The sequence below is a fragment of the Culex quinquefasciatus genome, chromosome 1 (genome assembly GCF_015732765.1).
Source record: "Culex quinquefasciatus strain JHB chromosome 1, VPISU_Cqui_1.0_pri_paternal, whole genome shotgun sequence".
NCBI lineage: Eukaryota > Metazoa > Arthropoda > Insecta > Diptera > Culicidae > Culex > Culex quinquefasciatus.
This window is the reverse complement of record NC_051861.1, coordinates 52819457-52843977: the sequence shown is the minus strand read 5'-3', so window position 1 is coordinate 52843977 and position 24521 is coordinate 52819457. Positions and strand designations below refer to the sequence as shown.

Here is a 24521-nt window from a genome sequence, read left to right as displayed (position 1 = left end):
CCATGAATTTTGATACCCATATTGCCCCAAGTCGAATGGTTCGATAAATGTCCCCCCGGTAGAACCTTCCCTCAGGGCCATGGCCACTCCGGGTGTGGCCAATCCTGTCAAAATTGCCATTTTCACTACCAGTATCAAAAACCATGAATTTTGATACCCATATTGCCCCAAGTCGAATGGTTCGATAAATGTCCCCCCGGTAGACCCTTCCCTCAGGGCCATGGCCACTCCGGGTGTGGCCAATCCTGTCAAAATGGCCATTTTCATTATCAGTATCAAAAACCATGAATTTTGATACCCATATTGCCCCAAGTCGAATGGTTCGATAAATATCCCCCCGGTAGAACCTTCCCTCAGGGCCATGGCCACTCCGGGTGTGGCCAATCCTGTCAAAATTGCCATTTTCACTAACAGTATCAAAAACCATGAATTTTGATACCCATATTGCCCCAAGTCGAATGGTTCGATAAATGTCCCCCCGGTAGAACCTTCCCTCAGGGCCATGGCCACTCCGGGTGTGGCCAATCCTGTCAAAATGGCCATTTTCACTACCAGTATCAAAAACCATGAATTTTGATACCCATATTGCCCCAATTTATATGGTTCCGTAAATGTCCTCCCGGAAGAACATTCCCCATGACACTGGCCACTCCGGGTGTGGCCAATCCTGTCAAAATGGCCATTTCCACTACCAGTATCAAAAACCATGAATTTTGATACCCATATTGCCCCAAGTCGAATGGTTCGATAAATGTCCCCCCGGTAGAACCTTCCCTCAGGGCCATGGCCACTCCGGGTGTGGCCAATCCTGTCAAAATTGCCATTTTCACTAACAGTATCAAAAACCATGAATTTTGATACCCATATTGCCCCAAGTCGAATGGTTCGATAAATGTCCCCCCGGTAGAACCTTCCCTCAGGGCCATGGCCACTCCGGGTGTGGCCAATCCTGTCAAAATGGCCATTTTCACTACCAGTATCAAAAACCATGAATTTTGATACCCATATTGCCCCAATTTATATGGTTCCGTAAATGTCCTCCCGGAAGAACATTCCCCATGACACTGGCCACTCCGGGTGTGGCCAATCCTGTCAAAATGGCCATTTCCACTACCAGTATCAAAAACCATGAATTTTGATACCCATATTGCCCCAAGTCGAATGGTTCGATAAATGTCCCCCCGGTAGAACCTTCCCTCAGGGCCATGGCCACTCCGGGTGTGGCCAATATCCTACCAGTTTGGTCCCAACCCCGTTTCCTTAAATCATTCTGGTTTTCGAGTGACCGATCTAACAATCTTCGTTAGAACAGAATTCCTCCCAAGTTGGTGCACAACCTGTGTCTTTCAATGTGTGCATGTGTGTGTGAGCAATAAAATTACCACCGTCGATTCGTCTCTGACGGATTTTCGAATAAAACTAAAATTGTTCAGAGGCTATCTGTTAGCTTATATAGTTAGCATGAAATGTGGCAACATGGTGCAAATTTTGCCTCGTCTCCTGCTTTCTTGGAACTGTCACGCGAGAATGCTGCACCATTGTTGCCACATTTCATTCGTTGCAGACCCCTTCCGCAGTACCAAGCATGCAACATTTTCGTAACGCGCGACATTTTTCGTTTTTCTGGATTGACACCTCACCAGAATAGAGCCCTTAGGACAAAGTTCTTTGTCAAAATAAACGAAAAAGTTCTGCAAATTATTGTTCAATAATTGATTAAACCAAATAAACCACATCTGGCTTATCTGGATACACTTAAGTTAAGATAACTCAAGATCACCATTGACTTCAACTTTTTGGAACTGGAAGTATTTTTTTTTCTTCTTCCGAAATAACTTTTAAAGTGTTGCTACAATAACCTCTCTAAAACTGTGTACACGGAGAAAAAAGAGTTCCCAAAATCGTTAACACCCGTTCATGAAATTAGGAACCACGAACAAAGTGTTCAAAATCCATGGTACGTTTTTTGTAGTTCCCTCGAAGAGTATTGGATATTCAAAATAAAAATGGATAATCCAAAAATAAAAATGTGATTAAGGGAGCGTTATTTTATTACGTAAAACAAAATTATTTGGGATTTTTTACACCACTCCCCCCCCCCCCCCCCTCCCCCCTTCGTAACAAATCGTATCAGATGAGCGATCCCCCTACCCCTCCTGCAACGCGTAACGCAAGGTATTTTTGCAAATTTTTATGAATTATTGTATGAAAAATTTGCGTCACGTAACACAATTTTTCAGGATCTTAGGCAGCCGGCTACGGAAAGATAAAAAATGATTATTTAAAAGGTGTTTTAATCGAACGCGTGCCAACCAAGCAGTAGTACTATGGGCTGGACTTATCAGTATATTTTTACTGTTTGTACAATTTAGATAACGCGAGCAAATTTCAAAAATAGTATATAAAAGACGATTAACTCTTCATATAATTGATAGTTTAATGAGTTAATACAAACACTGCCAGTTGGAAAAAAAATATTACGATCAACGAATATAAACGAAAAGAAAACAAGAAACCACGTAATCGATTGGAATGAAATTAAAACAATAACTTAAACGAACTAAACCGGCGGCGTGCCTTCCAATCAATGACTGGACTTTGTCATAGAAATTGATTAAAAGGAATTAAAACCAATTCTACCCGTACAGGACAGGCAGCACCATGAAAGCCATCCATTGCCGGCCGCTCCCATCTCCACCATACACCGGGACAGGAATAAGGATTAGGAGCACGGGAAGTGTTGATGCAAAACTTACTTAGAAAAAGGTAGCGAAACCGCAGGCTCTTTTTCCCAACCCTATTGTGGAACTCGATCAAACTGACCGTTTGACCAAATTTGATCGAATTTTAACAACAAGGCTGCATAAGCATCGCGTGGAGTTGGTAGTTGTACAAGGTAAAGGTCTGGGAGTCGCTCTAAGCAAGCGAAACGACCGTTGGCATAAGCGGGGTTAAAGGTTGGTTAATTTTATTCCCAAGGCAGACTATCGGAAGCTGCTGTCGAGACTGTTCCCGTTTAAAATTTATAAAATTTAGTGTTTTTACAGGATTGAAAAAATATTCTCAAGGCAAACAATGGGATGCTGCTCTCGAGACACTTTTTATTTAGTTTTTGCTATTTTTTACCGTCGTCGGTGTGCCATCCGAGCAACGATGCTATGGGAAGGGCTTTCAAAACGAAATGAAATTTTAAGTAACGTATTATTCATTATCATGTAAACCTCAAATAGTGCTGATACACTGAACTGTTTCAATCGATTTCATTAAATTCTTCGCGCACGATTTCTTTGCAACAAACTTCAGTACGGATTTGTCCAGTCCGGACCGCGAACAACCGCACAGTGGATCCAGGTGTGACAAAATCAAAAAATGAAAGTTAAATTTCAGTAGTTTTAGTATTTTTCTATTTTTTCTCATACCTTCAAAAACACTTTCCCAAATTTTGAGCAAGATTGGATGGAATTTGAATTTTTGGCGGCTTTGAGAGTGCAGACATTTTTGTTATTTCTAGTAGCTGGAACTTCAAAATTCGCAAAAAATATTTTTTCTTAAAACTTGCATAACTTAGTCAATTTTAAACCAAATTTGATTCTTTTAGCTGCATTCGAAAGGTATTAAAAAGTTGTTACTTGTACTGTTCTTAGAACTTTGATTGACCCCTCCCCCCTTTTAAGCTATTCAAACGAAAGAAAGCATTAACTATTTTCAAGATTTTTTCGAATTTCAACTCTTCAGGAACAATTTTGTACGGGTGTGACAAAAGCCTCGTATGCAGTTTCTGTCATGAAATATAATGTACTTTTAGACTGTGTATAGCAAATTTTGCTCATACTTGCTCGAAAGATCAAAATTTGTTATTTCAAAAAAAAAGTCAAAGTGGAACTACTCTACTCTATTCACGAATCGGATCAAAAAGTCAGATATTGCAATCGCCTTATGATTTTTCTTCATTTTCAAGAATTCAACAAATGTACTAAAATAATAATTGATTTAGGATTTCTTAGTGCACCAAGATTACCACCCCCCCCCCCCCCCCCACTCTCCTTCGTCTTTTTTATGACTTGGTTAAATATTCCTGTTGGAATGACTGAAAACTTCAACGGTGAAAATACTTTCTATCGTTCAATTTCACACGTGCTTCTGTGCTATCTTGTGACCCGTCTGCTGAAAAAGATAGGACGTGTCACAAGATAGCATACAAGCTACGATGTGTATCTGCGTGGAGAATAATTGGAACATAGTTAATGAGCAATTGCATTTTAATGAATACCGTCATCAGGGTGACATTGGGTCTGGTGGGTGAGATACAGTCATACAAAATTGCTAAAATTTGTATGACCCAATCTCACCCCCAGACATAATGTCACCCCTGATTTTCTTGTGGGAATCCTAACCATGCAAGATTTTTTTTCAACTGTTCCAAAAAGTCTTCCTAAGACCAGTTTTTACCTTTTTTTTTTTTTTTTTTTTTTTTGTGGGATTTAAGACTACTGCGACCATTTAGTTGATCTATTGTAGTGTACCCCTAATTACTGTCGCATATTTTCAGGGTGACAAGTCACCATTTAGGGTGACCGCCACTGACTGAGGATGCGATATACCCCAGTTTGGCATTGCTTCGAGAATGAAGTCAACAACCGAAGTGGGATTTTCTGAATAAATTTCTGAGGGAGTTAAAATCCCTTTATTGAAAAATTTAATTCTTTTTGCAATCAGTGCACCACACTCACACAGTAAGTGCCTTGAAGTTTCCACTTCACAGTCACAGAGCCTACAGATATCAGTTTGACTTCGCGTTAGCTTTTTCAAGTGATACCGTGATGGGCAATGTCCTGTAATTAATCCAATGTATATGTTTAGTGACCGTTTATTCAGACCAAGTATTCGCGACGTTTTCTGTTTGCTAGGGGTGATAAACAACTTAGATTGCTTTGCAGAATGCGAGGCAATCCAATTCTGTTGTATCATGGAATTTTCCCATTTTGTAATTTCCATTTTCAGAACGCATTTCGACACTCCACAGAATGGCTCCGGACCAACAAAAAGGTCATCTGAGCCTTTCCTGGCAAGCAAATCGGCCTTTTCATTCCCTTCAACCCCGCAGTGGCCTGGAACCCAGTACAAGAATACTCGATTTTTATTACCCAGTTTTTTCAGAAGAATTACACACTCCCAAACCAATCTAGATTGGCATTTGGAAGAATTCAAAGCATTCAAAGCAGCTTGACTATCAGAGAAAATACAGATTGTAGAATACCTATAGTTTCTCTTCAGACATGCTGATGCACATTCTAAAATAGCATAGATCTCGGCCAAAAATACAGTAGTCCAGCGTCCCATAGGAGCCGAAATACTTAGTCCTGGCCCCGTGATCCCCGCTCCTGTTTTATTACCCATTTTTGATCCATCCGTGTAGAATATGATTGCTCCCGGAGGTAGGCTTGGACCTCCTGATTCCCATACTTGGCGATCAGTTAAAATCACTTTGTATGTTATATCAAGGTTTTACCTTACCTGTTTTTATGTGTAGCTTAGTACATAAAAAGCAGAGCAGACCTTGGCTCTAGTCGTGGATGAAGACAAGAGGAAAGATGGGAAATAAAAAAAATAAAATTGAAAACTTTATTCTCAACTTTATAAATTAGAATGTATCATAAATTATTTTAATTAATAACTCTACTGCAAAGTTAATGATTTATTAATTTTGTAGGTAGAATATTCGAAAGGGGAAGGAGATAAAAACTTGAAATCAAATTTTCGTTGGCCTCAACACAAACCTAGAGTTTTTTCAAAGGTGCTTTAATTTATATTGTTTCACCTTTAAAAAACTCTAGAAGTTTCTTCTGATCTTTTTCTACCTAAACTACAGATACTACTAAAATTAAAATGTTATAATAATCTCATAGAAGCCAAATAACACTTTTCCTCAAATACCCAAATTTTGGAACACCCTATTAACTGGACCACCCTAACGTTACTACTGAACTGACCCTGATCAACTTTTCGGAAGATAACAAAGCTGTTATTTAAAAGGGTGGTATCTGCGAATTTTGTTTAACAAAATTTCGGTTATGGATCATTGTGATATGGTACCACCCTAACATTTTACATTTTTTGTTAAGATTTACACACACACAAAATCACAATTCCAAGCTACTATTGATATAAAAAAATACAATTTCAGCAATTAAAAAAATATTGAAAAAATATTAATTTATGAACCACCCTAATGCACTTAGATTTTATAAAAATAAATAATTAAATGTATTTTTTGATTTCAGCTTCCGAAAATCACCGTAATATGACATATTTGATAGAATATCTGACATTTTTTTAATTTTGTCACACCTTTGTTCGGAGAGGATCCACTGTGAACTGGCTCAACTACAGAAATTCAACAAATACACGACAACGCGAAGCCTTCTATCAATAAATTCAAGAAACTTCCACTGCTTTCTCGCGGACTCTCGCGCGACGATTCGCCCACCGATCTCCTCCATGAGCACCACACGCCTGAAGGCCCAACTTTCAAGGCCACACAAAAAAATCACTTTTCACTCCGAATACCATTCAATGACCACGTGTTTTCTTTGTCAATTATGCACTCTCACAACTGTGCACAGGATTACATACAAAGTAACATAATAAGCTAAAATTTATATCCAAAACAAAAAATGTAACTGCTTTAAAAATGTATATCCTAATAAATTTTAGAAAAATAACAAAAATGTTCCTCCTTTTCCAACAATTTGAATGGCGTGTCATTTTGATTTTGTCATCGTGCACAATTGTTTTGATAAAATTATGGTGGAGCGTTCAATTTCCCGGGGTAACAACAACCCGTAAAACGGACAATAAGTGCGAATAAGTGTGTCAATTCATGGCTTGACGCCCGTAAAAAAAATCAGCTTGAGAAAAATGTATATTTTTTAAAATTTTATGTGCAGTATCGTACAATAAATTAGAGATAATCTAAGTTTTTTTTTGTATCTATAGAAGTAGAATGATTCCATTTCCCACAACCATAAAATTCATTTTTAACTTATGTTTGTGACCAGTGAAAAATATATATTTATTTAGTGTTCTGTTGTCCAACAAATAAGCAACAGCTTTCACAGTGTTGAATACTTCAGACTATAAAATAAATAATTAGATGACCGGGCCCGTGGTGTAGGGGTAAGCGTGGTTGCCTCTCACCCAGTCGGCTTGGGTTCGATCCCAGACGGTCCCGGTGGCATTTTTCGAGACGAGAATAGTCTGATCACGCCTTCCGTCGGATGGGGAAGTAAATGTTGGCCCCGGTCTAACCTAAAGGGTTAGGTCGACAGCTCAGGCCAGGTGTAGGAGTCGTCTCCTTGGGTCCTGCCTCGGTGGAGTCGCTGGTAGGCAGTTGGACTCACAATCCAAAGGTCGTCAGTTCGAATCCCGGGGTGGATGGAAGCTAAGGTGTAAGAAGAGGTTTGCAATTGCCTCAACAAACAAGCCTTCGGACACTTAGTTTCGAGTAGGAATCTCGCAATCGAGAACGCCAAGGCAATGTTCAAACCATTGATGCCAAAAAGTTCAGAACATGCATGTAGTTGTTGTTGATTGTATTAGGGGAACTTTAACAACCACTGGGTCATTCGCGGGACGAAACATTGGACGCTCAAGAAATTGGCCAAAAGTTAAAAAAAAAATCTCTGAGAATTGCAACTTTTTATGCAATCGAGTGCAGCTGATGTGTACTAATTTTCTGTTTGGTGCCCCAACAAAAAATCGTGTCGCTAGACCTCATTCTAAAAATTACTTTTGTTTGATGGTACAAGGTGTTGCAAAACGGCGCAAACTGCCGTTTCTTCGCCACTTGGAAATGCACCATTAGTTTAATTAGCTGTACGTAATGAAAGATGAATTTTTAATTGTGGATATAAAACAAAGTTCGTTTGCAGACTTTGAATGACAGACTCCAGTATACGATTACGTTTACTACATGCTCGAAAACCCACCCATCCATCGTTGGCTCTACTTTAAAAGTCAGCAATCCAGCAGAAAAACACCTTAATGAACAGAACACGTCTCGTTCCGTCTCCGTATCGGTGCCCTTGACAAAGTGTTTGGCTCCAATTGTTGTTCACAGCAGCCACAGTCATCTCTATGTTTGTGTGTGTGTGTGTGCGTGGGAATCTGTTTACATTCTATTCTAATATTAGACCCATCACTCAGTGTCAAAGACAAGGCAGTCAGTGTGCAGAGTATACGACGTCGTTGCTCCCGTTTCGTTCTTAAGGTGTGTCTCTCTGTAGTGAAGTGGGTATAATTTGAAGGCAAAGTGAAGTTCAAGGAACAGGTCGTCGTTTGTGAGCACGCACGCCCGCCCGCTATGCAACACATGTTCCGATGGTTCTGTTCACGTGTGAACTGACCGCGCGAGAGAGTTTTGAGGTTTGCTACATGATTTTATTTCATTTCATTTATTACGTAACTTTAACAATTACATTGGTGCAGTTGTTATCCTGAGCTAAAATATCCACATCTCGAGATGTAAGGGTTCAAATTAGCTGTGCAAAAAATGATTCGAGTGCTCAACCTCATACAAACCTTTGGTTTTGGTCCAAGGAATGTGAACCCGCTGCTGAACTTAACTGGCATCCCAAACGATGCGACCGGGGCTCATCAATTATTCAACGAAGTTTTCGTATTTTACGCAATCGGGCCGGCGAAAAAAAAAGCCAAACAAACACCCGTTCACACGTGTGCTGCTACCGGCTCGCCGCACAAATTTGTGTGTGTGTGTGTGTATAAATTTATAAAGGGGCTCGACACGCGCACGTCACGGTTCGGTGAGGATATGTTCAGAAAATGAAACCTCATCGACAGTCGGTTTGTCAGTCCGTCAGTCGGCGCGCATATTCACTTTAAATGTCACGGTCAAGAAAAGTAAAATCCAATCGTAAAGGTGCATGAACGCAACTGTGCTCGTGATATCTTTTTGAAATTGAAGCGACTAGGTAGATTAGAACTACGTTGATTTGCTAGATCTCGGTATTGCCATCGATGGTAAGGTATCTAAAGGTTGAATCGATATTGGCTAAGAAAGAAGCTAAAAATGAACGAGACGTGTCTAAACATATCCTGTTTTTATTAGTAAACGAACAGGATAGCAAAGGAGTAGAAAAGCAACAGAAGCAGAGCATTGCCCTGCATAAATTATATCTGAGAAAAATAAACCAGACATTATTGCAGACACGTTTTGTGAAACTTAAACCAACAAAAAAAAATGTTCGAGGAAATTGGTCTGAGATAAGTCCCCAAGTTCACTCAAGAAAAATCACGTTTTCATTCTGCGTGTATCCTCCAGAGCAAGCAGCAGTGAAGTGCTCAGAGCTCTAAAAGTTTTTTCGAATTTTCCGCCGCAATCGACCGTGATTACCCGCGAGTTTGCTTCACCAGCATGCCGAAGGCCGGCCGTGGCCGTGGCAGTTCGAGTGCGGCCTCGAAAAACCCGCGAAGTTCGTCTACCGGCCGAGTGCAAAAAGGTAAACAAACCAACGCCGCCGCGTCGTCCGCCATCGCGCAGGGGACCGTGTGCGCTGATGGATTCAATCCGGAGTTATTACACGCTAATTATCGTGTCCAGGATCGCAGCCCTATAAGAAGCAGACTCCGCTCAGGTACTTCCGGCAATCTGTCGACCGGTGGCGCATCAACATCCGCCAACATTCCCACCAGTAACAAGTTCGCGAGACTGAGTGACGAGGAAGCCAACAACAACAACACCGACGGTAGCAGCACTACCGATGACGACGACGACGATGGACGTGCACGCAAAAAAGGTAGTACGACAAAAAAAGTTAATTCTCCGAAGGAACGGCGACCACCTCCAATTTTTGTTTTGGATACGTTGGCGGACGATGTTGACGAGTTGCTGGAAGGCCTCCAATATAGTCTGAAAATTGGCAAATCGAAAGTTCAAGTGATTACTTTCACCAAAAAGAATTTCGATCTGGTGGTGAAAGAACTGAAGCGTAGCAACTTCAAGTTCTACACATTCGATCCAGTTGAGAAGACCGCTGTTAAGGTAGTCCTGCAGGGCTACCAAGACCGCCCAATCGCCGACCTGAAGGGACACCTCTCGGGTGCCGGAATAACGCCACGGGAGATAAAAGTGCTCTCGCGCAAGACAACAGTCACAGGTACGCACACTCTGTACCTGTTGTACTTCGACCGCGGCACCGTCAAAATCCAAGACCTGCGTCGGACTAAGGCGTTGGACGGTTTTTGGTAAACTGGCGGTTTTACTCCAAAACCCAATGGACGTAGCACAATGCCACCGTTGCCAGAAGTTCGGCCACGGCTCGCGGAACTGCAACCTCCCGCCCCGCTGCGTGAAGTGCGGTGAAACACACCTCTCGGAGAAGTGTGCACTGCCGTGCAAGGCGGACTTGGGGGACAAGGCAGAGCAAACCAAGGCGCGCATTAAGTGCGCCAACTGTGACGGCAACCATACCGGTAATTACCGCGGATGCGTCGCGCGCAAGGCCTACCTCGAGGAGCAGGAAAAGAGGAAGAAGAAAGCAGCAGCATCCCACCCTTCTCAGCGGAATACGAGCTCTACCGTTCCTGCAGCTGGACAGCGTACGGTTCCAGCGGACAACCCAGCGTTCCCTCCTGGATGGGGGCGATCGTTCGCCAGCGTGGTCGCTGCCGGTAGCGGCGATGCGGCCCAGCAAGAAGTTACCGGAGAAGATCTCTTCACCTTGCCGGAGTTCTTTGCTCTAGCGGGTGAGATGATGACGCGGTTTCGGACCTGCCGTAACAAGGCGGAGCAATTTCTGGCCCTCGGGGAGCTAATGATTAAGCACATCTACAATAGATAAAAAAAACTGTGATTTAGTTTAAGCTTTTTCTATTTCTATCCCCTTTCCTTTGCAATTTCAGTAAGTTTTTTCTAAATTTTTTCTTACTCTTGGTAATCTCTAAGTGATAAGCAATAATCGTGCCAAATTGAGGATTGAGATTTAACACACAGCTGAAAGGAACTCCAAAACTCTGTTATGTACTACGAATGAACTGATTGTTACATGATTATTCACTAATAAAACCGAATTGAATTGAATTGAAAAAAATCACGTTTTAATTCAAAGTACGTCGCCCTTGATGAAATAGCAGGCCAAGTGCGAATGATGCTGATGATACCTCTTCAGTTGACGCTCAGGCGAGGAACATCCTGGAAGGAGCGTCACTGACTACGTCCGTAGTCCTGTTAGATCAGTCTTGATCAAGACAGTATAGCTCTGGTTCCTTGCAAGTGTCCTATTTTCTTACCTCCACGTTGGCTTGGTTTTCATGATGACCTAGCTGGTGGCCTGTGGAAACGGCTCGTAAACCTTTGACCGCCGTGGGTCAGAATCGAGACGGCTAAAAGAAAGGGGCGCGCCAATGTGGGACAGGGAAGTAATTTGTGATTGTAGACGGTATTGTTTTGATTCGCAGTATGTTGAGTCAACTGCTGTGGATGTACCTGAGCATCGCAGAACGGGGTTTCTCTTCTTTTCATTGCAGCTACCACCTATTTTCTGTTTATTTTGTTTCACTGATTTTCTAACGCGGCTTCTGTTTACTATCCTCCATTTGATTTCGATTTTACTCATTTGATTCTCTTATTTCTCAACGCTTTTCCACTCTATTTTACCAATTGATGCTGCTGTAACAAACTGTCTGCTTTCCCTTAATTTGGCAACGATATCAATTTTGTTTATCATGTGCCTTTTCTTTATTTATCTATTTGAATAATTTCTCATCTTCCCTGTGAATTGCCCTCAATACTATCCAACCTTGTTTGTTACCTCTATTTATTAACTGTTGTTAATTTCTTTATCTGCTTCATAAATTACTATCTTTCTTTCATTATTGATTCTTTACATAGTATATTTCTTTCACTGTCCAATGTTTTCAATCTTCACCCTTTTCTTCAAACAAATGAGGTTCGAGCCCTTACTTAATTTTTGGAATGATCAAAGAATTAACACAAATATTACTATTGTACTTTTGAAAAACTTTTATAAAATGCTTAGGACCAAAAATTGTAACAAAACACCGCGACAAAAGAAAAAGCAACAGATAAACACGACTCAACAATAGGGAAGATTTCAGGAGAAAACAAAACACAGTAAATAACAATTAGTTTTTGAATTCAAAATAAAACTAAAATAGTTTTTGCTTTAATGAAAGTTGATAGGCACACTTTAAATGGTTAGGCGCTTATACTTACATCAAACCCTACGTAATGTACCACCCCCGGCCGAGTTAAAATGCGTAACCGGAAAAGAAGGTGTGCATGCCTGGCACGAACACTCAAAGCGTGTTCTAGCGTGCTGCTCGTACTGACTCAGAGCAAGGGTGAGATGTAGGTGTAAGGGCAGTGCGTGTTCGTCGGGAACCTAGTGCATAAGATCGGTCAAGGCCCGTTCTTACACTGAAAATTGCGAATTGCGAATTGCGAAGTACGTCGCCCTTGATGAAATAAGATTCAAGATTTTCAAGAAAACGAAATTCATGATTATCATACAATGCATCAAGTAGTTCCTTATAAAGCCATTGAATTGTTGATTCTGGCGGAAAGGGAATATCTGACAACCGGTGATTCGTTTTTCCTCCCCCAGCGCAAGAAATTTCCGCATTCCCGGGACGGGAGCAGAAAAGGAGCCGAAAGCAGCGCGATATAATGAGCTTGTGATTATGCAAATTTTTTCAAATGCTTGCGGAAAATGAAATGGCCAGAGTTTTTTTTTCGCTACCCCGTTTCCGTTTGCTTTACCTAACACAAATAGAAAAGCATGGATTGGTGCGAAGGCGGCCGGCATTGGTCCGAGCTGCGAGCATGACCTGGAAGAGAACAATGATTACCGGAGGTGGTGACCAGAGAACATAACTACGGCAAAGTTTGACAAGAACGGTGCCAACATGATTCAATTTCATCGGTGTTTTTTCAGGTCGAATTATTCGAGCGAGCAATGTGTTACGCTTGAGTTAGAGGCGTACTTTTTATTCCAAATGGAACGAAAGGTTCAAGTAGAATATCTTGGACTTGCTTTTGACAAAAAACCTTACTTTCAAGGAGGTATTAAGGTCATATTATGGGTTTTTATGATAATTTTACACATAAACCCAAAATATGACCAAAAATCTTTTCTTTACACTTTGACTCAGTTCTGAGGGCAGATTTAGATTCAGCGTGCAAAATTACATGGAAAAACATATAGTTGGTATTTTTTTTAAATTTCGTTAGGGTGGTCCCATATACTTTTCCCTTGATAACTATTCATTTTCAAATGAAGATATCTCGAGTTTTAATAAAAATACCCCTGGGATTTTTGAGGCGTGCTAGATCTCTTCTTTCGAATGCAACCTGGCGCTTAAAAGTTGACCTGCCCTTTTAGAGATATTTAAGTTTTAAATTTGCATCTTTTTTACCTTAAAATGGCTGTAACTTTTGACCCTTAAGGTGAAATCGGTCTGAATCGGCTTGGGCTTCTTCTTAATTTTCTTCTTCCCGAAATTAATCATTGAAATCATCAATCATTTGCTTCGTTTATAAACACACTTCAAACACAAAACCACTTGTTTTGTTTGCTGTCAAACCAAAATATTTTCCAAAAAGATGAAATCAACTAGCTGTGTCGCATTAGACATACAACGGCAAAACTTAGTAATATTTTTCAAATTCATTCCACAAAAAAGTTAAATTTCGTGAGATTTTTGTATTCCGTCATCATTGCTTAAGAATTGCTCTTTTATGATAAAAAAAGTTACTTTGCTTCCTTGGTTGGTATGTAAAAGTTTCATTATATTTTTGTCAGCTGGTAATAGAAATCTGTATTTTGGAAAACTTTTTTTTTATTCTATCATTTTTGTAAGAACAGCTTATACAATGAAGCATATTTGTTCTAGGGAAGCTCACAAAAGTTTAGCAAAAAACAACGAACACAAAACAAATGAAATCCGCTTCCGGTTTTCGTAGACAATTCTTGAAATAAAATGTTCCCCATTTTTGGAGTCTGAATTTCTCATATTTTTTCATTCAATCAAACGCTTTTTAGGGAAAAATACTTCGTATTTCAGATATAAAATGACCATCTATATAATCATAATAACCTTAGTTCTTTATTGTACTTATTTTAGAAAAATTACAAAATCCTTCAGAATTTATCTGATTTTCTTTCTTCAGTTCTTCTTATCATAAGTTTACTCTTCAAGCCACAAATTCCACGTACCCACACTCAACCAGCAAAGCAGCGGAGCTTGACACGGCCAGTCTTCTTCTCAACCTTCGGGGTCTGTTCCGTGACCTACCGAGCTAGTTGCGGGCGAGCAGCGCGCACTCGTAGGATGGCACCAGCTGGAACGATTCTTCGATGCACTCCAGAGCGGCTACCTTTATTTTAACACAGAATGGTTTCCTGAGGTAGAACCTCCAGGACGTGTGTTCCGTCTACCTGATACCTGATCATGGCCAAAACTCCCGTGCACTTTCTACTTTCCTTGGCGGACGTCAACTGCGCCACCCTGTGTACACGGCGCCGCCGACAAACACTCTTTTTGTCGAGATGTCAAATTTGCACATGATGCAACTGTGTTGGTCAGCAGGGCCGAAACTCTGCGGATGTTCTATCTCTTAGAACTTAGAACCGGGTGCCCGGCGATAGAACTAGTCCTCTTCCGTACTGCACTACTGCTCGATGATCGACGAGATTCTCTTCCGTCCGCGGAATTATGAAGAAAAGAACTCTTCCTTGGTACCGTATAACCGCGCAAGCCGCCAAACGGCACAAAATCGGAGCAATTTGGCCGGCCGGCAGTGGGGTTTATACTTGTTCCGGAAGATTCTAACCCAAGCCACACTTGCCCTAGAACTATTGAATTTTGTTAGAAAAACATATTGTTGAAATAACAAATCGAACTTACCTATTTTCACCAGTTATTTTCTAAAAATTTAACTTGAAAAACTAAAAAAAAATGAATCGTTCTGGTTTAGTGGCTGCAGCTGTTTTGTTTTGATTTTATCGTTTGCTTTGAGGTGGTGCGACAACATGACAGTTGACGCAGATGACAGCAGCTGCGGCGGCAGTGTTGCCTGTTTGAGGGGTGAATAAATAAAACCAAATTGAATTGGGTATAAAATAACTAATTTTCACCACTTTTTGATCATTTTTTACGGTATAAATTTTGGTTTCAATCATAAATATATTTTGTTTTGTTATTTGCATAGTTTGAATGAAAACAAATAGCATTTATTTTTTTATTTGAACCTACATGATTTCTGCTGCTGGCAACAGTTTTGCAGGCAATGATAAACTTTTGGAATGGTCTGAAATCAGAATAAACTGATTTAAACGGGGCGCATTTAGTCAGCCTATTTTGAATGTTCGTATAGAATGATGAAACAGGCTGTGTGTGAATAAACAAAGAAGAGCAATTCTCTACGAAATCGGTCTTTTTTCTTCAATTTTAATTTTTGTATTTTTTAATCCGGCTGAAACTTTTTTGGTGCCTTCGGTATGCCCAAAGAAGCCATTTTGCATCATTAGTTTGTCCATATAATTTTCCATACAAATTCGGCAGCTGTCCATACAAAAATGATGTATGAAAATTCAAAAATCTGTATCTTTTGAAGGAATTTTTGATCGATTTGGTGTCTTCGGCAAAGTTGTAGGTATGGATACGGACTACACTGGAAAAATAATACACGGTAAAAAAATTTGGTGATTTTTTATTTAACTTTTTATCACTAAAACTTGATTTACAAAAAAACACTATTTTTAATTTTTTTTATTTTTTGATATGTTTTAGAAGACATAAAATGCCAACTTTTCAGAAATTTCCAGGTTGTGCAAAAAATCACTGACCGAGTTATGAATTTTTTAATCAATACTGATTTTTTCAAAAAATCGAAATTTTGGTCGTAAAAATTTTTCAACTTCATTTTTCGATGTAAAATCAAATTTGCAATCAAAAAGTACTTTACTAAAATTTTGATAAAGTGCACCGTTTTCAAGTTATAGCCATATTTAAGTGACTTTTTTGAAAATAGTCGCAGTTTTTCATTTTTTTAAATTAGTGCACATGTTTGCCCAGTTTTGAAAAAAATATTTTTGAAAAGCTGAGAAAATTCTCTATATTTTGCTTATTCGGACTATGTTGATACGACCTTTAGTTGCTGAGATATTGCAATGCAAAGGTTTAAAAACAGGAAAATTGATGTTTTCTAAGTTTCACCCAAACAACCCACCATTTTCTATCGTCAATATCTCAGCAACTAATGGTCCGATTTTCAATCTTAATATATGAAACAATTGTGAAATTTTCCGATCTTTTCGAAAAAAATATTTTTGGAATTTTCAAATCAAGACAAACATTTTAAAAGGGCGTAATATTGATACAGATTTTTGAATTTTCATACATCATTTTTGTATGGACAGCTGCCGAATTTGTATGGAAAATTATATGGACAAACTAATGATGCAAAATGGCTTCTTTGGGCATACCGAAGGCACCAAAAAAGTTTCAGTCGGATTAAAAAATACAAAAAAAATCGAATGACCGAAATCCTAGAGAACTGCTCAGAAGAATACCATTTTTTTGCCAGTGTCCGGGTTGCAAATAAAAAGCAGTTTGTGGAAAAAGTAGTGTTTCAAAGTATTCAAAGATAGTTTTTCAGAAAGTTTTGACCAAAAAAGGAGGTTTGAAGTGTTATGAAGGGTATTCATCAATGTTGCTTCAGATTATGAGTGGAAATTGAGTCGTGCCCAGATCAATGAAGAAGATTTGAAGAACAATGCCAGAATTGTGGAAGAAGAAGAACTTTCAGCAAAATTTTGTGTGCTTCGGTATTTTAGGGAGTTTTTGAGAGTTATAAGTGATTAAACATAAAGAAATTAATTTGTTTAGGTAAAATATAAGCCTATTTAGCACCAGTTTACTTATGGCCAAGGTATGTGATAAAGTGTTTATTCTAGAGCTGATTTTCCGACAACGTATATTTTCAACGGGATAAGCTAAGGTAAAAATGATTATCAGTGATGAAAATTAAGGTCAAGCGACGGCAGCCGTTTCCGCCATTTTTTTGAGGTACTGGAATTTCACCTTAAGTCCAAATTGACCTGTTGTTTGTTTTTTACAGCTCTGAAAGTGCCTCGAACATCACGTTTCTCTAAAAGTTAACCCTGAATTGCTACGTTAAAAAAAACTGATTGTTGAAGGTTTGCTCAGATGCTTTCCATAAATTTGGTCGTAGAAGGCGTAGATTGCGAGATGAAATTTTGGTTTCTTCGACAAAGTTTCTTGGATTGGCAAGTCTAAAAACTTTCTAGAAGAGCAATTCTCTACGAAATCGGTTCTTTTTTTCTTAATTTTAATATTTGTATTTTTCAATTCGGCTGAAACTTTTTTGGTGCCTTCGTTATGCCCAAAGAAGCCATTTTGCATCATTAGTTTGTCCATAATATTTGGGTAATTCTCCGCCAACTCACACAGCAGTTGCCCCGACCCCTCTTCGATTTGCGTGAAACTTTGTCCTAAGGGGTAACTTTTGTCCCTGATCACAAATCCGAAAAAAAGGTGTTTTCAATAATTTGCATCCTGAAACGGTGATGAGATAGAATTTGGTGCCAAAGGAACTTTTATGTAAAATGGCGTACTCAAAATTCCGAAAAAACTTATTTATCATCGAAACACTAAAAAAGTTTTGAAAACTCTGTCATTTTCCGTTACTCAACTGTAAAACATTTTGGAACATGTTATTTTAAGGGAAATTTAATTTACTTTTCGAATCTACATTGACCCAGCAGGGTATTTTTTTCATTTTAAGGTTGTTCCAACTTTGCAGGGTTAGTTTTTAGATTGTAACAATGTTCTACAAAGTTGTAAACAATTAAAAAAAATATTATATATAAACATAAGAGGTTTGCTTATAAACATCACAAGTTATCACGATTTTACGAAAAAAAAGTTTTGAAAAAGTTGGTCCGTCGTTGATCATGGCCGTTCATGGTCACCTGCGACAGACACGGATGATGAAACAAAGAGAAACGCATAAAGTAACTTTTTCAAAACTAACTCGTGATGTTTATAAGCAAATCCCTTATGTTTATATATCATTTTTTTGTAATTGTCTGCTCTACAGCTTTGTAGAACATTGTTACACATTTGAGTAACGGAAAATGGCAAAGTTAAAAAAAACCTAAAAGGATCAAATTTTAGGTGTTTTTTTCGATGAAAAATACGTTTTTCCGGAATTCTGAGTACGCCAGCAAATCGAGCGCACTATTTTACATAAAAGTCCCTTGGACACCAAATTTCTAACTCATCACCGTTTCAGGCTACAAATTATTGAAAAACACCTCTATTTTCGCATGTTCAAAAATGAAAGGGGTCGTACCGTCCCTCCGTCACGAGACATCAAAAAACGGACCTCGGATTCGTGATCAGAGACAAAAGTTACCCCTTAGGACAAAGTTTCACGCAAATCGCACGAAGAGGGGTCAGGGCAACTTCCCGATTTCGTGTGAGTTGATAGTGAATTACTCATTTACCATACAAATTTGGCAGCTGTCCATACAAAAATCATAAATGAAAATTCAAAAATCTGTATCTTTTGTAGGATTTTTTGATAGATTTGGTGTCTTCGGCAAAGTTGTAGGTATGGATAAGGACTACACTGAAAAAATGATACACGGTAAATTTATTTTTGGTGATTTTAAATTTCACTTTTTGTCACTAAAACTTGATTTGCAAAAAAAAACACAGCTGAGAAAATTCTCTTTTTTGTTTCTTTCTTGAACTTAGTTGATACGACCTTTAGTTGCTGAGATATTGTCATGCAAAGATTAAACATGGGCACTAATTTTAGAATATGAATAGCTGCGACTATTTTCAAAAAAGTTACCGAAAAATGGCAATAACTTTAAAACGGTGCACTTTATCAAGATTTCACTGAAGTACTTTTTGATTGCAAATTCGATTCTACATCGAAAAAAGAAGTTGAATTTTTTTTCACCGGTATTTCGATTTTTCGAAAAAAAATCAGTATTCATAACTCGTTCAAAGATTTTTTGCCCGTTCTGGAATTTTTTTTTTGTCCTCTAAAACATATCAGATAATAAAAAAAATAAAAATTGTTTTTTTTTTTTGAAAATTAAGCTTTAGTGACAAAAAGTAAAATTAAAAATCACCAAATTTGTTTTTACCTTGTATCATTTTTTTTTTTCAGTGTAGTCCTTATCCATATCTACAACTTTGCCCAAGACACCAAATCGATCTAAAAATCCTTCAAAAGATACAGATTTTCGAATTTTCATTTATCATTTTTGTATGGAAAGCTGCCAAATTTGTATCGAACATTATATGGACAAACTAATGATGCAAAATGGTTTTTTTGGGCATACCAAAGGCACCAAAAAAGTTTAAACCGGATCAAAAAATACAAAAAAATCGATTGGCCGAAATCTCAGAGAACTGCTCCGAAGTAAAAAAAATCCCAAAAATATGAATAGTTAGATTTTCAAAGTCTTGATTTTTTTTTAATATTCTGGATATTTGCTTCAACGATACCAAAAAAAGTTTGCCTATAGATAAAGAATTTTAGAATTGTGTAGAGATTGAGGTTATTGATATACAGTATGTAAAAAAATTATTTACACCCCTTGGGCACTATGCACATTTTGTGATGAAACATGTAAAAAATTTAAAGTTTGACAGGAACCTAGTACTACGTTTTGTTCAGAAACTCATGCCAAACATTTTGCTACAAAAAGCTCATGAAAAGATGATTTCTATAAAAAGTTATATAACAAATACTATTACGAAAATAAAAAAGGTGCAAAAAAAGTATGTACACCTTTCGAAAAATTAACATAAATAATGTTATTTGTTGACAAATCACCATAAATCCAGTCTCCCAACTCCAAATAGGCATCCTTGACTGATTAAAAAAAGAATTTGGATTGAATATAAAGTTTACAAACTACTTAGTATAAAAGTTTATATAACTCTGGAAATTCTATATAAAACTTATCTAAACTTAATTTTGCAAACTTTTAATTCAACTAAATGTCAATATATTACCATAGAATTGCTAAATAAACATTTTGGAGTGGGTATAACACCGTTTTGGGGGTATTTGTATCGATAGAATAGATTTTTCGTTGGAATTTCGTACCAACCCGGAATTACGTCGTAGGAAAATCCGCCGGCATCCGAACCGGTCCACGATTCACAAGTCAACCTATGTGGAATCGGAAAGGGCATAAAATTTCCGATCTTTTGATACCCAAACATCTAGGTTTTCTTTAAAACCTACGTTTTTGAATACCTGGGCAAAAAGTAAGTTTGATCCACGAAAACAAAAATTACGAAATTCCATACATTTTTGGCAGGTTGCTCAAACGAAACCATAACAACGTTTTTGCCTAGGTATCATTCTCGAGTGGTCATTTTTGGCCAAAAACGTACCTCAACTTTAAATTTTTAGCTGCCAAAATAATAGAATTTGTTCTAGAAACGAGATTTTTTCAGCGAATACATCTTAAGATGTCCCCTACACAACCCTTTTAACAGAATTCAGAAGAACCTGAGAAATGGTAAAATCCGTAAAAAATCACTTTGACCCAATCTCACCCCAGACCCAATGTCACCCCCACTGACGGTATTAAAAAAATAGTTCCAACTTTTGTTTGAGTTATTTCGGCTAGAGCAGATACGGATCAACTAAATTAGTGCATCAATATCCTAATTTAAAGCTTTTAAATGCTTTAAAAGCTGCTATTCAGACTGTAGTTCCAATTCTTCCCAATTGACTTTATTTCAAATCGATCTGAAAAATGAAGGATTGCGATTTAACAATTAATACATGTTATCTGATTAGTTAAGAATCTGTATTTTACCATATATAAAGTAATTTGTGATAATTTTTACTGAATACCTAAAAAAACCTGCAAAATTACAAGGAACCATCACCCCAAAAAGTTCGAACTGAAGACATTTGGATTGCGAGCCCAAGGGCCGCCGGTGATGCCACCGGAGCAGGCTTGGTTTGGTGTGTTGTTTGTCTGTATAGCAGGGAGACAACTCCCACACCAGAAAAAAAAACTTTATGTCCTAACAAAAACCAAGGTCTGGACCGACGTTTTACTTCCCCATCCGATGGAACAAATATATTCTATTCTCAATGTACTAACAAGTTTAACTTTTCTCTTTCCCCTTTCCCAGATTATGTTCCCTGACGATAACGCGTCTCTCGCTGCTCACGCCACTGCCGCCCGATCTCACATCACTCTCCCTGGCGGTCAAAATGCAAAGTTCCAAGCGAACGCTTCGCTCACACGAGATTCCGGTGCCCCAGTCGTTGAGCACCGGGTACGGCAGCAGCAGCCTCGGTGGCCCCGGTGTGATAGGCCAAAGTGGTCAGCTCAATTCGCCGCCGCTGCTGGAAACAGAACTCGATCTCCACTTTAGTCTACAGTATCCTCACTTTATCAAGCGGGACGGGAACCGGCTGCTGATTCTGCTGCAACGGCGGAAGAAGTATAAGACCCGTACCATTCTGGGATACAAAACACTCGCCGAGGGTGTCATCCGGATGGATGCGGTCCTGCAAAAGTCCATGGACATGACCGTCGAGTTGAACGGATCTGGGAAGGCGGGTCGCCAGGGATTGACCATCGCGACGCTACGTGCCACACAGGTCTCGTCCATTCCGGTGGATCAGGACAACAAGAACAACAACAGTCTGCTGGTGACGGACCGTGTCAACGAATACTCCGACGAGGACGAAGAGCAAGAGTTCAGCTCCGGTGACGAAAATGACGACGGACTTTCGGGGTATGCGGCCAAGCGGAACTACGCCGGAAAGCGTGACACGTACAAAAAGTTTGATCGAGGCGACAACGACGGCGAAGGGGACGACGGGAATCTGTTGCCCTCGAACCAGGTGGACAGCGACAGCGATTTCGACAACATGGGAAAGGACAAAGGATCGCGCGCTAAGATGAGTCGTGTAAGTAGCTACTAGCGTTGAGGTGAATATATTGAAGTTACTAACCTTCAACTTTTATTCCCGACCGACAGCAACGAAACTTTAAGCAACGCATCATTTCGCTGCTGAAGCGGTTCAAAGTTCCCGACGAGCTTGAGGGGGACGTTCCTGAGCGGGGACCTTCGGGGCTGCGGGGCAAGCGCGATCTGGACGCACTCTTTCAGGAGCTCGAGTCACTGTCCTGCGGCGAGGGAGACGACTCTGGGCAGGACATGGACAGTTTGTCGATTGGATCTACGCCAAAGCCATCATTGAGGCCATTTTTCGAAAATTCCAAACCGACGCTGCAGCACCAGCAGTCGGCGGTGCAGCTGAGCTCTCTGCAGAAAAGTAGCAAAGGTATGTAGAACAGAGGGGGAGGTAGCGATACTTTGATTTATTTCAAACAAACTGTTACATTGAGTTACACTAATTGTAATGCTCACGTCGAAGTGTTGATTAGATAGAATTTTATCTTACGTTGCAGAGTGAAACATCATATTTTTGTGTGTGTGTGCGTGTTGACTCGAATGTGTGCTTGCGTGTGAATAACATTCAAAGTGGTTTAATAGCATGATGATTTTCTGATTTACTTAACTCAAATTATGACGATTTGATTTTAAAATTGTACGGCGTAAGAACTCTGAAAAACTAATAAAATTGTGTGATTCGCAGGTCATTCCTTCCTCTTTCAAACATGCTTATCTTCTAAAAGAAGGCACAAATTTACAGGTTAAATATTATGCGTTTCCTTTCGCTTGCACAATTTAAATTTATATTTGCAACAAACAAACAAAAAAAACGGTGAGCGAAACTTTGATTATAAGTTATTTGGAAGTATATCGCTAGTTGCTAATAAGTATGCAAGTGTTATCTTATATCAACATTAATTTTATTAAAGAGTTGATCCTCAATTATATTTTTATCACTAGTCGATGTACCACCGAGCTACAATGCCATGGGAAGGCCTAAATCCGTAATGAAAATATGGCTTATTTCTCTTTCAATAAATCAATATTTAAAAAAATATGCAGTGTAATATGTTGTCCTGAAACTGCTCCCTTTAATTGAAATTTACCCATAGAATCATATGTTGGATACTAGTTTTCTCTGATACTGTATGCTAGAGCTTAAGCTTCTCAGATGCCAATTGGCCTTTATGCTTATTGTATTACCAAATTATCATTAAAAACATACAAAATCGTTAAAAATTCCAAAAATCGCTTCTTTCCAACGAAATTGAGTGTCAGTAATGCATTCGTAATTCAACTCTCATCAACCAAATAGCATAGAATTCAACGTGACCATTGAAATTTTCAAATAAATGTTCTGATGTTTACCTATATATATATATTATATATAAGCAATTGACAATGTTTATAATTTAATTCAACCAATCATAGATAATGTTGCATGGCTTGTTCTGTTTGTTTTCTTTTTCATTTTCTTTCGTTTTTACAGATTTTATGCCAGAAAAGAAAACCATTTTAGAGAAGCGTGACTCACTCGCCGAAAAGAAAAGCAATTCCGTTACGATTGCCAATAATCTTAATAATAGTATCAACAACAACAATATCAGTAATAACAATCATACTAGCAATTACAATAACAGTCTGAGTAACAGCCAAGGTTTGTAGCTTTGTTTTATACTTTTTCACACACACAAAAAAAAACAAAACCCACGCATTTCATTTTCACTGTCACTGTCTGCTGTTTCTAAGTATTTTACTTTGTTGTGTGTTTTATTATCTCATTGACCTCATTTCGCCTTTTTAGAAAATAGTTTGTGATTTTTCCATGCCAAGTTTGAATCTGTAGTCTAGCGATAACATTTTCACTATACTTTCTAATTCTGTTTCCATCATGAGTTTCCCAACCGACAACAAAAATCGCGTCATTTTTTCGAGACACATTAAAATGTTCAACACGTTTTGCCCCCCCTCTTAATGTCAGACCGCTCCGGTGACTGGAAAAACGATAGCTCCGGAAACGAAGGTGGTGCGGGCAACACGGACCCGGAAGCGCTGTCATCGGATCCGCAAAACACTGGCAGCCCGCCAAAAGAAAAGGAGCCAACCGCAGTCGAAAAGAAAAATCGTCTATTTCGCACCAGCAGCAGCACTCCAAACAGTGCCAAAAAGCAGAAACAATCGCTGAGCTTCTCGACGACGGGCGGTGATCAGCCCAAGGCTTCCCCGCTGGAAACGTGTTTGTCTCCGACGAACGTGGAACCGCGCAAATCACTGCTCGAGCAGCTATCGCGCACGTTCACAACGGAGGAATCGCTGCTGCCGGATGTGGTCACCATCATGGGTCCGCCCGAGGGCACCAGCAGTTCTTCCTTCACCCCAAGGCTCGTGTCACTCATATCAAACACCTTCCGGCCGACGTTCTCTCCGAATAACACGGCCGAGGTGAAGGCAATCACACAGGCACTGATGAACAAGATTCAAAAATAGTAAGTAACTTA

At 39.2% G+C, this 24521-nt stretch overlaps 1 protein-coding gene across 6 annotated transcripts in view; it reads left to right on the top strand.

The window, feature by feature from the left end:
* The window catches only part of LOC6046765 (phosphofurin acidic cluster sorting protein 2), a 54212-nt gene that overhangs the window by 24135 nt on the left and 5556 nt on the right, over window positions 1-24521 (top strand). For 5 of the 6 annotated variants that reach the window (XM_038249470.1, XM_038249461.1, XM_038249457.1 and 2 more), the window contains 4 exons: window positions 21247-22033; window positions 22105-22411; window positions 23513-23680; window positions 24005-24509. In XM_038249470.1, the coding sequence (XP_038105398.1) occupies window positions 21247-22033; window positions 22105-22411; window positions 23513-23680; window positions 24005-24509 (1767 nt within the window). The remainder of the gene's footprint in view (window positions 1-21246; window positions 22034-22104; window positions 22412-23512; window positions 23681-24004; window positions 24510-24521) is intronic. The other variant, XM_038249479.1, reaches the window with a different exon arrangement.